General features: G+C 38.7%; 1 protein-coding gene across 1 annotated transcript in view; it reads left to right on the forward strand.

Annotated features, from left to right (window-relative positions):
* The window catches only part of DOK5 (docking protein 5), a 63,668-nt gene that overhangs the window by 17,885 nt on the left and 31,879 nt on the right, over positions 1-13,904 (forward strand). The window contains exon 2 of the mRNA XM_032218660.1: positions 11,241-11,348. Coding sequence (XP_032074551.1) covers positions 11,241-11,348 — 108 coding nt within the window. The remainder of the gene's footprint in view (positions 1-11,240; positions 11,349-13,904) is intronic.

The following is a 13,904-nucleotide window of genomic DNA, read 5'->3' on the forward strand; positions in this document are numbered from 1 at the left end:
TGACCCCAAGACATTGCAACCATCATAAACTAAGCCAGTTGCCAAACATCTGAATTTTGACTGTGTGACCATGGGGACACTGCAACGTCATAAGTGTGAAAAATGAACATAAGTCACTTTTTTTCACTGTTGTTCTAACTTCAAACTAAAAGAACTGTTCTAAGTTAAGGACTGGAGGACATGGTGGCTCAATGGCTAAGACACCAAGCTTGTCGATCAGAAGGGTCGGCAGTTCATCGGTTCGAATCCCTAGTGCCGCCTAATGGAGCGAGCTCCTGTTACTTGTCCCAGCTTCTGCCAAACTAGCAGTTCAAAATCAAGTAGAAAAAATAAGAACCACCTTTGGTGGGAAGGTAACAGCATTTCATGCTCCTTCGGCATTTAGTCGTGCTGGCCAGGAAGCATGTTAACTCAACTGTGTTTTCTGGGCCTTTGTTGTTATAGACTTAGATAATGTACAATGAACTTTACTCTTCCAGGTTTTGTTTGGAATTGAAACAAAATGGATATTAGTAAAGGTAGTCAGGACATATTTGCAGCCTATAGAATTGTTGAATGATTTTGTGCCACCAGGTAGATGTTGACTTAATGACTACAAGATACACATTCTCAAGGATAATCTGCTTTTGATTTAATTAGTTGAAGGGAACTTCAGAGTTCTTCTAGCCCAACATCCTATTCAAGGCAGAAAAACCTTATACCATCCCAGTCAAATGGTTGCCCAGTCTATTGTGCACTTATCACTGCTGTAGTTGAGTCCATCCATCTTCCTGGTGATTGTTCTCTTCTCTTTCCTTTTTCCTTTCCAAGTATTATAGATTTCTCAAGAAATTCAGGTCCTAATGTGTTAAAAATGTGATGATCGGAGTCTGCTCATTTTTGTCTCAAAAAAGAACTCTGGATTGATTTATTCTGAGTTTCTTTTTCCATGGCATTCTCAGGAGTCTTCTCAAAAACCAAAAATAAAAAAATGTCAGTACTCTTTCCATTCTGTTTCTTCAAAATCCCAGGCACAACTGTCAGACTATATAATGAAAATTTCAGACTAAAATTCATTCATAAGAAGAGTACCACACTTCTTTCTGAGAAATGTTTGCATAATCTGGGAAGTCTGTCTATCTATATCCATCCATCCATCCATCCATCCATCCACCCACCCATTATCTATCTATCTATCTATCTATCTATCTATCTATCTATCTATCTATCTATCTATCTATCATCCATCCATCCATCCATCCATCCATCCATCCATCCATCCACCCACCCACCCACCCACCCACCCACCTACCTACCTACCTACCTACCTACCTACCTACATCCCACTGCTTAATTCTGTATTTTTCTCATGTGACAAATTAGGACAAATCACTTTCAGAAAGAAAGTGGTTACAACTTATTTTATTGTTTTACACTTTTAAGCATTGTCATATTTCTGTAGAGATTCTAAACTGTAATATATGCACTTTGGAACTGTGTTTAAGAAACACATTTAGAGCAGCAGGAGGGTGATAACAGTGCCATGCTTAATGAATTTCAGGCATATTTGACTAAAGTAGATAAGTATCACAACATCTTAGTATGGATTGGTGTAACTATAGTGTTAATTAGGAAGATTGTTGGATGTTGGTAGTGATGTGTGGATAGATAAATTTGAACTGCATCTTGTTGCAGTGACAACCTTTCATTTTATCAAGATAACCCCAAGTAATGCCTAAAACTGCCTCCTCTATCCTGGTTTCTTTTTAAGGACTTGTACCTCATCTCTAGACTCTCAGCCATTCCAATGTATCTGAAGGACATTGAAGATTTTAAAGCAATGGTTAGGTATATAAAATACTGTACATTATTACTCTTATGCATTACATTACTCTTATTAGTTAAAGAGACTCATTCATGTTCCTTGGAGTCCCTGGGATAAAAATAACCCTAAATGTTGGAAGAAATGCCCATCTGCGTTCAGTTCCAAATGGGGAAAAAGACATTGGAAACAATGGTGGCTGTTTGGAAAGATGGTTTTAATGGTGGACAGGATCACATGCCTTGAAGATGTCGGATGAAATAAAAAAGGGAAGAGATGCCGAGAGTGCCTGGGTTTTATGCCCTCTCTGGACTTTTGAATTTGAGTTTGTATTCTGATTGCTTGTCAGACTCCCATGGGGCCATGCAGGAGTAACTTTTTAGATTGTCTGTGTCCCAGACTTGGTTGAGCCTTGCTGGGTGATGATGTAATGAAGAGGCTTTGGGCAATTCCTCCTATGGCTTTGCCTGAGGGAGGTAGATCTTTGTTACTGTATGTAGAATAGATGGACCTACACCTTAATGGCCCATTGACAAAGGTGTGTGTGTGAATTTCTGCCTCCCTTTTAGGGGAAATATTCTGCCCTTTTAATATTTCCTAAAATATTAAGAGAAGAGAGAGGTAAAGGGAAGAAGAGAGGGTTAAGACAGAGGGCAAGGTGGGGGGAAGAGGAGAAGAGAAAGAAGGAGTGGAAAGGGGAGAGAGGAGAAGGAGAGAGGAAGGGAAGTAGAGAAGAGAAGGATGACAGAGGGAAGAAAGGAGGTAGGGAGTGGGAGGAGAGAGGGAAAAGAAAATGATGGACATGGTACAAATATGGTGCATGGAGAGCAGAAGAGCCAAAAATCATTCTTGGGAGTTAATGGGAAGACGAATTGATGTTAATAACTAACAATATAAAATAATGTTGGTTATGTAACAGTATACATGTGGTTATTTGTTATGAAAATGAAAAAAAACTTTAAATAATATTTCCTAAAATATCTCATTTTCCTAGGAAAGGGGTGGGTGCTAATGTCCGATGTTTGTCCAAGAACCTTCCCAAAATTCCATAGTTCTGCAGAGTGCAGATTGAAAATCCTTGGTTTAGGACAGTGTTTTTCAAACTTGAAAACTCTAAGATGTGTGAAGTTCAATTCCCAGAATTCCCCAGCCAACGTGTCCACATATCTTAAAGTTTCCAAGTTTGAAACACACTGGTTTAGTACAATGGCTTACTTCTCTTTGTCCTCTTAAATTGATGCATTTTGGGAAGGTTATAAGAAAGGATGTTAAGCAAAGCTACTGATACATTCTTTCCCTCTGGAGGGGCTAATCTATTGAACCGAGATGTGGGAGACATAGGGTTAGTAAGGCCCTCAGCTATGGAATTCATTGGATGTCCTTGAACTGGACAATTCCAACCAAATCAATCTAATAAGGCTGTTATTCTAGTTAGAAGTTGAGTGTGATATGAACATTGGTTTGAGCTGAATGAAAAGCTGTTATATAAATCTAATGAGCAGATTAATTCATGAACGATCTTACTCAGCTCTCAAAGACTGACTCATAATAAATATATAGAAAGTGGCAAAGAAGGAGAAAGAAAAGAAGAAAGAGAAAGAAAGTGACCTGAGCAAGCCAGAAATAATTTTTTTTAAAAAAGACCTACATTTAAAAGAGATCTACTTGAATTCCATCATAAGTATTTAACCTTTTAACCCCATTTAAGTTTATTTTTGACTGTCAGGTCAAAAGATGTTCTCCTGTCTGGACTTTATTGTGTAATAAAGTTTAAATTTTCCAGCACATGAATGTGAAACAATTGGTTATCATAATAGCTCCCAATATCTGTAAATTTTGACCACGCTGTAATTTTCTAGATGGGTACAATAAATCTCCCACATAAATTAAGTTATGAAAAAGGAAGCTGAGTTAATAGCCCACAAAAGAGACCATTCAGAACTTTGCTATTTCTAATGCTTGCTACAATTTTTGTGAAAGGTCGAAACCTTACAAAGTTATTCTTACAATTATTCTGAACCTTGAAGAAGGAAAGCATTAAGAACAGATGTGTAATTTTTCTCTAAAGGCCACTTACAGTTTATAAATAGAGAGAAGCCACACTCCAGAAAGTAATTTAATTTTATTGAATTTTTATTTATATTCCACCTTCATTGTTTTGATAAATAATTCAAGTCTGTTGAACCTACCTAACACTCCTTCCTTCTCCTATTTCTCCCACAAGAACAACCCCTTGTAGTGGCCGGGGCTGAGAGAGAGAGAGAGGGAGAGAGAGAGAGTCAATGGGAAAGCTAGCAGGAGATTACAATGACCCACAATAATTTGCTTAACAATGGAAACTGGAAATGCAGGAACTGCCATAACAGTGATGTAGTCATATGATGTTGCTTAGTGATAGAAGTTCCAGTCCCAGTTGATACCATTAACCAATGCCTCCTGTATGGTTAAGCAAATTACCGTATTTTTTGAACTATAAGATGCACTGGAGTATAAGACGCATCAAGATTTTGAAGAGGTAATTTTTTTAAAAAAAGTTTTTTACACTTGCAGTCCTCCCAAACCCACTGCATGCCTCCTTTTTTGTGAAAAACAGGGCATGCAGAGAGTTTGAGAGACCTGCAAAGTGCTCCTGGGGGCTGGGGGGGGGGGAAACGAACAAAAACCGGCCCGTTTTTCACAAAAAATGAGCCCATATTTTTGCAAAAAATAGGACATGCAGAGGGTTTGGGAGGCTTGTAGAGTGCTCCTGGGGGTGGGGGGTGGGGGGGCAAAAACAGCCCATTTGTCCTCATTTCTGCCCTCCCTAGCCCCCAGGAGCACTTTGCAGGCTTCCCAAACCCTCTGCACATCCATTTTTGCGAAGGGGGTGGGGTTTCAGGAGGCAAAAAATGCTATATCAGTGTATAAGACGCACCCAGATCTTCATGCTCTTTTTTGGGGGGGAAAGGTGTGTCTTATACTCAGAAAAATACAGTATGTCACAATGAACAAACTGAATTCACAAAGTGCTTTCTTGGTTTTATGGAAGCATTTGTCATAGCTCAGAATGCAGAAATGTTTAAAGGCTGAGATGAGAAACTTAATTCTAATGTAGATCACAATTAAGAGCCATGCCAAGGTGTATTGTCAGAATCTACTAATTGTCTTTCTCCCTTACATTTTCAGAGTTTTAAAGTGCCATTAGGTGAGCTTTCCTAGTTATTGGCAGCTTGTTTAAGCAGATGTTGAGCTGAAGTTGTAAGTGCCTGTCTGGGGCTGGTGGAAATGACCCAATCTCATTTACTTCTGGCATTCCTTCAGATATTTGATCCTCCTTGTTTAGAACAAACTGCTACCGCTTAGCTTCTTGGCTGTGAAAACCCTGCCTTAATAGTTGCCATATGCTTGGGATCAATAGAGAAAAGTGAAGCCCTTGCTATTCCTTGGCTTTAATGAAAGCAGCAAATTAATCATTTTGAAGAATCAGCACTTGGGGATACATTAAGCCTCCTTTGTCCTTATGCATGTTTTTTCTGCAGTCCTTATACACAACAACAACAACAATATGAAATTCTGACAATGCATTTAATTGAACTCTCTAAATAGTGGTATTGCTGTCATTTTTCACCTGAACACAGGTTATGTTTTGTAGCAGAATGAATGTGACTTTTGGAGATGCCCCAGTAATCTAGCTCCCTTCCTTCCTTCCTTCCTTCCTTCCTTCCTTCCTTCCTTCCTTCCTTCCTTCCTTCCTTCCTCCCTCCCTCCCTCCCTCCCTCCCTCCCTCCCTTCCTCCCTCCCCCCTCCCTCCCTCCTCCTCCTCTTCCTCCTGTTCTTCTGTGTGGATTGGGTACCATACTTATTGAAACAATGGTAGAAGAACTGCCCAGGATGCATGTAGCACACTGCAAAATTTAGTCCTAAACAACAACTGCTGCTGCTGCTGCTGCTCCTCCTCCTCTCCTCCTCCTCCTCCTGCTCTTCCTCCTCGTCCTCCTCGTCCTCCTCTCCTCCTCCTCCTCCTCCTCCTCCTCCTCCTCCTCCTCCACCACCACCACCACCACCACCACCACCACCACCACCACCACCAATGGTGAAAGGGATAGTGGGAAACAGTTTATAGCTTGATTCAGTGGATGGATCCAGCCAGTTGCGATTTGTGAAAGACATAGCACAAAGTTGGACAAGGTGTGGCCTTTCCTATGTTGCTGAGCCTCAACTCCCAGCTTCCCATGCCATTATCCATTGTATCTGAAATTGTCAGGATCTGAAAATCAACATCATAATGTCACCTCCTAGGTTAATTGAAAGCAATGGGAACAATGGTTAATTCCAACATCTGCCTAGGTGATGAGACAGAGAACATTTTTTTCTAGTGCTACCTGGAGATGCTATAGCTGTCTTGCATGCAAAAGATGGATGTTGTATTTTTGAGCCTTGATGTTTTCCCCAAAGGAAAATGAAGTAGTAGACTAAATTTGAAGTTCCTCTCCTGCCAATGCGTGTTTAGAATAAATCTAAAACATGTTGATGCTCTGGGATGAGAGCTTCTGCTTGATGCTCTGACAACAGTTTTATCACCTGAATGGCCTGTCAAAGACAGTAGTTTTTAAAAAAAGGAAAAGAGGAAAAAAAAACCACGAGAGCATCTATTGATCTGTGTTCGTCAAACAGCTTCATTTACCCACATTCCATTGAGCAGAAAGACACAAACAGATGCTCTGAATAATTGCTGTGAATGGATATGATAGTATTCACAGAAACAATAATGTAATTAATTAACAACAATTTAATTGTTAAAAATTTAATGCTTTTTTTTACCAAATAATTTTTGTTGAACAGTTTCCCCCCAGTTTTGTTACATAATTGTCATCTTTGCAACATTTCCGCATCGGTATACATCCGGTATACTTCAATTTTTCCCTTTATATCCATACATGTATACATATACTTCTTTTATACATATTAATTTACTGGTGTACTAATTTATATACAATACATCTTATATTTTATATCATGTCTATTTATATGGCTTTGTAACTGTTTTCTAACTCCTTAATCTTTATTCCCTTGATGCTTTCTTAATCTTTACATTTACCCTCTAACCATTCATACCAGGGGTGAAATCCAGCAGGTTCTGACAGGTTCTGGAGAACTGGTAGCAGAAATTTTGAGTAGTTTGGAGAACCGGCAAATACCACTTCTGGCTGGCCCCAGAGTGGAGTGGGAATGGAGATTTTTCAATATCCTTCCCCTGGAGTGCAGTGGGAATGGAGTTTTTGCAGTATCCTTCCCCTGGAGTGGGGTGGGATTGGACATTTTGCAGTATCCTTCTGCCACACCCACCAAGCTACGCCCACAGAACTGGTAGTAAAAAAATGAATTTCACCACTGATTCATATCTTAGAATCTATACCAAGTAATATTCAGATTCCCCTTTGTCTTTTATTTCTTATGTAAGTCTATCCATCTCCACGCATTCTAACACTTTTCTTATCACATTTTCCACATTTTATTTTTACAGTTTTGTGCATAGATCATTCTAGTAGCAGTTATGACGTTTAATATTAAATACTGATTTTTTTTCTCATAATTCCCTGTAATTATCCCTAATAAAAATAGTTCTAGTTTTAATTCTATTGGTTGTTTAATTATCTCCTCAAGCCATTTTTTATTTTTATCCAATATATTTTTGCTGCTGGGCGTGTCCACCACATATGATAATATGTTCCTTGGGCCTGACTATATTTCCAGCAGTCTGGTGATCTGTTTGAAAACATTTCTGCTAATCTCGAACAACAATTTTATTGTTAAACATTTAATGTTTAATGTAGCATATTCACAAAATTCAAAAACTTTCTGGCATTACGTTGACTGTAGTAAGTTGAATCAAAAGATGGTTTGATTGCATGTGTCTTGGTTAAAAGAGGGAAGCACTGAAGACTGAACTTTAATCTTGTAGCCAAAAAAATTCTGTTTCAGAGATTTCATCCATCCACCTGTAATTTTTAAGAAATTGAAGGTCTTACAAAAAGTGTTACCCTTGTAAATATGAGGTACTAAATATGAGGTACTTACTGGGGCACAGCCTTCTAAAAGCATGGCAGGACAAGTTGTTGCCAAGGAAATGAATTTTAACCAAGAACAAGCCTGAATGTATGTTACAGTTGTAATGTAGAACATAACAATTGTATGTTAATAACTGTTGCGGTGTTTTGAAGTATGAAATAGTATAATATCTGTAGCTACAAAGCCTGCATTTTTAGCTTATAAATGTTGTGTTATTTATTTATGTCCATTTCAGTTAGCTCAGAACCTCGGTGTTACCAGATTTTGTTCTCCTAGTTTCTTAGGCTCCCAAACCAAGAAAGACATGTAGTGATTCTTTCAAATTGAATTTTTTATTGGTCCACACCTATAGACAGACTCTTGCCAGGCTAAACACTCTATTATTTGCATCTGCCATATACTCCAACTATTAGGGAGGAACTGTCTTCATCTTCTTTCTCTCACACAGGGTATCTCAACTGAGTTATCCTTATTTGTCTGGAATGCACCTTTCTATCTCCTAGGAATCCAGCTTGTTGCATTCTATCACATCATATGGAATCAGAAGCTCCTGACTTCTGCAAAGTAAACAGAGTAAAGTTTGGTCCTTTAAAAGAAAATCCATTAACCATAATAGGTTATTTATTAAGACTGAACAGAGCAAAGAAGAGCAGAGCTCTTCATCAGACAAGATAAAGTAAAGACTGGGAAGAATCCAAAAACTCAGTTAAGTGTTTCAATTATAAACTCTCAATTGAGATTTTGCAGATTATACAGTAAATGTAGACTAAATCAGAGGTAATGCTTGTCATTATTTGATTATAAATGATTTACGTGGTCAATGAATAAAAGTTAAGCTTATCCTGAGAGACAGTTCACATTTATCTTCTAACATTCCAACCAGGGTGAAATTCAGCAGGTTCTAACAGGCTCTGGAGAACAGGTAGTGGAAATTTTGAGTAGTTCAGAGAACCAGCAAATACCACCTCTGGCTGGCCCCAGACTGGGGTGGGAATGGAGATTTTGCAGTATCCTTCCCCTGCCATGCCCACCAAGTCACCCACAGAACCGGTAGTAAAAAAATTGAATTTCATCACTGATTCCAACATATTAAATTAGTGGACCAGAGGAATGCCGTCAATATAATTTACTTGGACTTCAGTAAGGCATTTGATAAGGTAGACCATAACCTACTACTAGATAAAGTAAAAGAATATGGGTTAGACAGCATCACCACTAGATGGATTTGTAACTGGCTGACCAACTGCACTTAACATGTAGTCCTCAATGGAACTGCATCTTCATGGAGGGAAGTATGCAGTGGAGTACCCCAAAGCTCTGTTTTAGGCCCAGTACTCTTCAACATCTTCATCAATGATTTAGATAAGGGAATAAATGGGGAACTCATCAAATTTGCAAATGACACCAAGCTGGCAGAAATAGCCAACACTCCAAAAGATAGGCTAAAGATATAGAAGGATCTTAACAAACTTGAACATCGGGCACTATCTAATAAAATGAAATTCAATAGTGAAAAGAGTAAGGTTCTACATTTAGGCAACAAAAACAAAATGCACAGGTACAGTATAAGTGGTACCTTGCTCAACAGTAGTAACTGTGAAAGGAATCTTGGAGTCCTAGTGGAGAACCATTTAAATATGAGTCAGCAGTGTGCAGCAGCTGCCAAAAAAGCCAACACAGTTCTAGGCTGCATAAACAGAGGGATAGAATCAAGATCACGTGAAGTGTTAATACCATTTTATAATGCCTTGGTAAGGCCACACTTGGAATACTGCATTCAGTTTTGGTCACCATGATGTAGAAAAGATGTAGAGACTCTAGAAAGAATGCAGAGAAGAGCAACAAAGATGATTAGGGGACTGGAGACTAAAACATATGAAGAATGGTTGCAGGAACTGGGTATGTCTAATTTAATAGAAAGAAGGACTAGGGGAGACATGATAGCAGTGTTCCAATATCTCAGGGGTTGTCACAAAGAAGAGGGAGTCAAACTATTTTCCAAGGCACCTGAGGGTAGAACAAGAAGCAATGGGTGGAAACTAATCAAGGAGAAAAGCAACTTATAACTGAGGAAAAATTTCCTGCCAGTTAGAACAATTAATCAGTGGAACAGCTTGCCTCCAGAAGTTGTGAATGCCCCAACACTGGAAGTCTTTAAGAAGATGTTGAATAGCCATTTGTCTGAAGCGGTATAGGATTTCCTGCCTAGGCAGGGGGTTGGACTAGAAGACCTCCGAGGTCCCTTCCAACTCTGCTATTGTATTGTATTGTATATCAAAGCATTGCAACCAGGATATATAAATATTTACAATTATCAAAATCTTCAGATGCTTTTGATTACATCATTCTTATTCAAGATCCTTCCAATCTACATTTCATATTCCTGCTAAACAACGTTTAATCATTTTTATGGCCACCACATTTGATGACTTGGTGAACAACATGAGGCTAAAACGTATTTCTTGTAAAAAAATTAACCTAAGCAAAAAAAAAAAAAATGGGGGGGGGGAGACAGCAAGATAGTAATATATTTGAAGTCAAACATTCCAAGACCATTCACAATCCTACATTCTTTCTAAGACCTCTGCAGGTTCTGACACTTTTGTTAAGATAACACAAGCTGCAATGTACTGCAGCTTCTATTTCATTTGAATATTTGCATGATATCATTATATGAAGACAATGGTCTAATGCTGGAAAACATGAAAGGATAGAGAAGAACATAACAGCAGCAAGGTGGGTGGAATCAGTTATGAAAGTATTGTGGAAGAACTGAAGGATTAGATTAGGGGCAGATCAACACGGACAAAATCTATGTGGTTACTATTGGTCAACAACAACTCGATGGCACATTGTCACCACCACCACCACCACCACCTCCACCACCATCATGAATTGAGGTGGGGCTTCCATTCCCTCTTCCAGCTGTTGATCAATGTCTATTCTGACACTCCCTTGGCAATATACCTTGTTTTCCCAAAAATAAGACAGGGTCTTATTTTTTCCCTTCTTCATGTTTAATGTAGTCATCCAGAAATAGGGCTTCCATATCTAGTATGATTATGAATTAATGAGTGAATGTAAGAGGAAAAAAAGGAATGGAGGACATCTAAACATTTTCATAATTGTACAGCGATTTTGAATTATTTACTGGTCTATAACAATATAATCTCTTAACCCAAAATTAAGATGTTGTTTGTGATGTTTAATTACTGAGATGGGTCTCAAAATAATTGAACTTCAAGTCTCATAGACCTAATTTTAAATTCTGGATGAAGGATTTAAACGTATCTAGATGGATAGTGGGTATAGATATTTATGAGTATATATTTTTCATTAAACCATTGTCATACAAGTCATGGGGAAGTATGTTTGTGTATGTTTTTCATAGATTTATCAGAGATGTTGGCTAGTCTTCAAGAAAGCATCCAGCAAAGGGCCCAGAAGAATGGAGAAATTTTCAGATGAGCGTGCTGCATACTTCCGATGTTATCACAAGGTAAGAAGAGTTAAAGAGTTGGATGAGATGCTTCTTCTGCAGTTTCATACCATGATGAAAATCTTATGGAGATAATTCAACTTGGTCTTTTGTGCCAAATCATCTAAACACATATTCTGACATTTAAAGAGAATTAAAGTTGGGATTGTTCTGATTTTATTAGCGCTTAATCTTGAGGTATGGTAGTGGGGACAAAGGAAATCAAGATGGTAGATTAACCACATGATCTGAATCATCACCTTGGCATTTGCATTCCTTGCCCGAGCTTAATCATATTATCTATATCAGTGATAGCTAACTTTTTTGTTGTTGCGTGCTGGCACCCATAATGCAATGTGTACATGACCCCCATGCACCCCCTGTGCATGTGTGCGTTACCCCCCATGACCCCGCCCCCTGTGACCCCCCCATGACCCCTCCCCCTGCACTCCCCTCCCCCTGTGCATGTGTACACGACCCTCCCATGCCCCGTCTTGGGCCTAACAGGCCTCCCTGCAACCTCCTGGGACTAAAAACAGGTCGCAGGGGGCATGACGCACCCACCTGCACCCCCCCCACACCAGTACATGCATGTATGATCCCCTCTCCTCCCGTGCATGCACGTGCATCTCCCGCATGCAACCCACCCTCTCTGGATGTGTATCAGTGGGAGGTGTGTGTACATGTGCAGTGGAACTGAGCTGAGGCAACAGCTCGCATGCCTGCAGAGAGGGCTCTGTGTGCCATAGGTTTGCCATCACAGCCTCATACCTACACAAAAACCAGAGTCACTTGGTTGAATTGGATGTTATAGAAATTAGATAAGTAAAGGGGAAAAAATTTTGTGTCATGCACATTTAATAGTCTTCAGCCCTTCTAGTTAAATGTTAATATAATCAATATACTAAAGACTGCGTCCCCCCCCCCCCCCGCCAAAAAAAACAGATTGAAATCTCTTGGAGTTCAATGCAATATTCAATGGTTTGTCAAATGATAGATGTTACAATATTAACACTTTTGCTTGCAGTTTCTTTATTATTAAGGGAATTTATAACAAAATATTTATCAGTCTTGATTCAGATTTTGGGATATTTGAATGGTAGTATGAATTTATTTGGGGAAATAGATGATAACATGCCTAGTACATTTGATCCAGCTTTTTGTATTCATTATGTATTTTTGGTTAATTTGTGTTGACAATAGTTGCAGTAAAAAAATTGAATACACAAATGTATAATTGGTTAAGATGAAATAAACATCCTTCAATATAACCATATCCTGGGCTCCAATTGATGCTCCAACCCATATTTTTGGGAACACAGCTACACAGTATATTGCAAATAATTTCATTGGGTGTTAAAGTGTGTTTGGCACATTTTATTGTACCTCTTATACACACAGAATGCCCTCCAAATGTGTTCTTCCATTGTTACATTTTCCAGCCAAGGTATTTCTTGTAGTCCAAGTATGAGCAGAAGCATTAAGGAATTATACTACAGCTATTAGTTGAATTTTGAGATTTTGGTAGCTACAGTCAAGTATGGATGAGACTTTGGCTTCAGATTGTTATTGTCTAGCCCAGGGGTGTCCAAACTTGGGAACTTTAAGACTTGTGGATTTCAACTCCCAGAATTCCCCAGCCAGCACGGGAGTTGAAGTTGAAGTCCACAAGTTTTAAAGTTCCCAGGTTTGGACACCCCTGGGCTACCCTATTATATGATTTTGAAACAGCGTTAGAATATATTTTTTTAATAAGAATACAAGATCTACTCTGATATCATGTAAACTTTCAGAAGTGTATTAAGTCCAATACTTTCTGGAATAAAATTGCTAGATATAGCCTGGTTAAATGAATCTTCCTGACCCCATATATCCATCTTCCCTTAAGCAAGGATTGTCCTCTCCAGGAGCCAGAGAAACATTTTAGGTACTCTTCTTAAGGTATAGATGTTCAAATTGCCCCTTCCTGCTTTTTCACTTTTCATTTTCATTATGTTTGTGATATTATCTTGCCTATTTGTGTTATGTGTTTTAATTTAACGTTATGGATTTCAGAATATGTACAACACCCAGTTAAACTGGAGTGGCTTATAAGCATTGCAAATAAATAAAAATATCTCCCTCCCTCCTTCCCTCCCTCCCTCCCTCCGTGTGTGTGTGTGTGTGTGTGTGTGTGTGTGAGAGAGAGAGAGAGAGAGAGAGAGAGAGAGGGTGGGGAGTGTTGTGAGAGGGATTATATGTGTCCCTATTATGTGAGGATCACGTACTCTGTCTGGAAAATATATGTGTAATTCCATGCTGCGCTATGATAACTATACTAGACCTTTACTTATTTTTTAAGCTTTGGCAGTGCAGCTTAATACATTAGAAAAATGGGATTTAGGTGTGGCGTTTAGGAGCCTTGGAGCAAAAAAGATAAGCTTCTGGTAGCTGATCTATTTTTATTTGACTTGAGAAACATTTAAGAAATAAAAGTCATGTGCAAACTGCATTTGAATCTTTTGAAATCCCTTTAAATTTTCCCCATCTAACTACATTTGCCTGATGCATAATGTGTACAGTATTATTAAAGCTTTT

Source organism: Thamnophis elegans, chromosome 5, assembly GCF_009769535.1.
Source record: "Thamnophis elegans isolate rThaEle1 chromosome 5, rThaEle1.pri, whole genome shotgun sequence".
In the NCBI taxonomy this organism is placed as follows: Eukaryota; Metazoa; Chordata; class Lepidosauria; order Squamata; family Colubridae; genus Thamnophis; species Thamnophis elegans.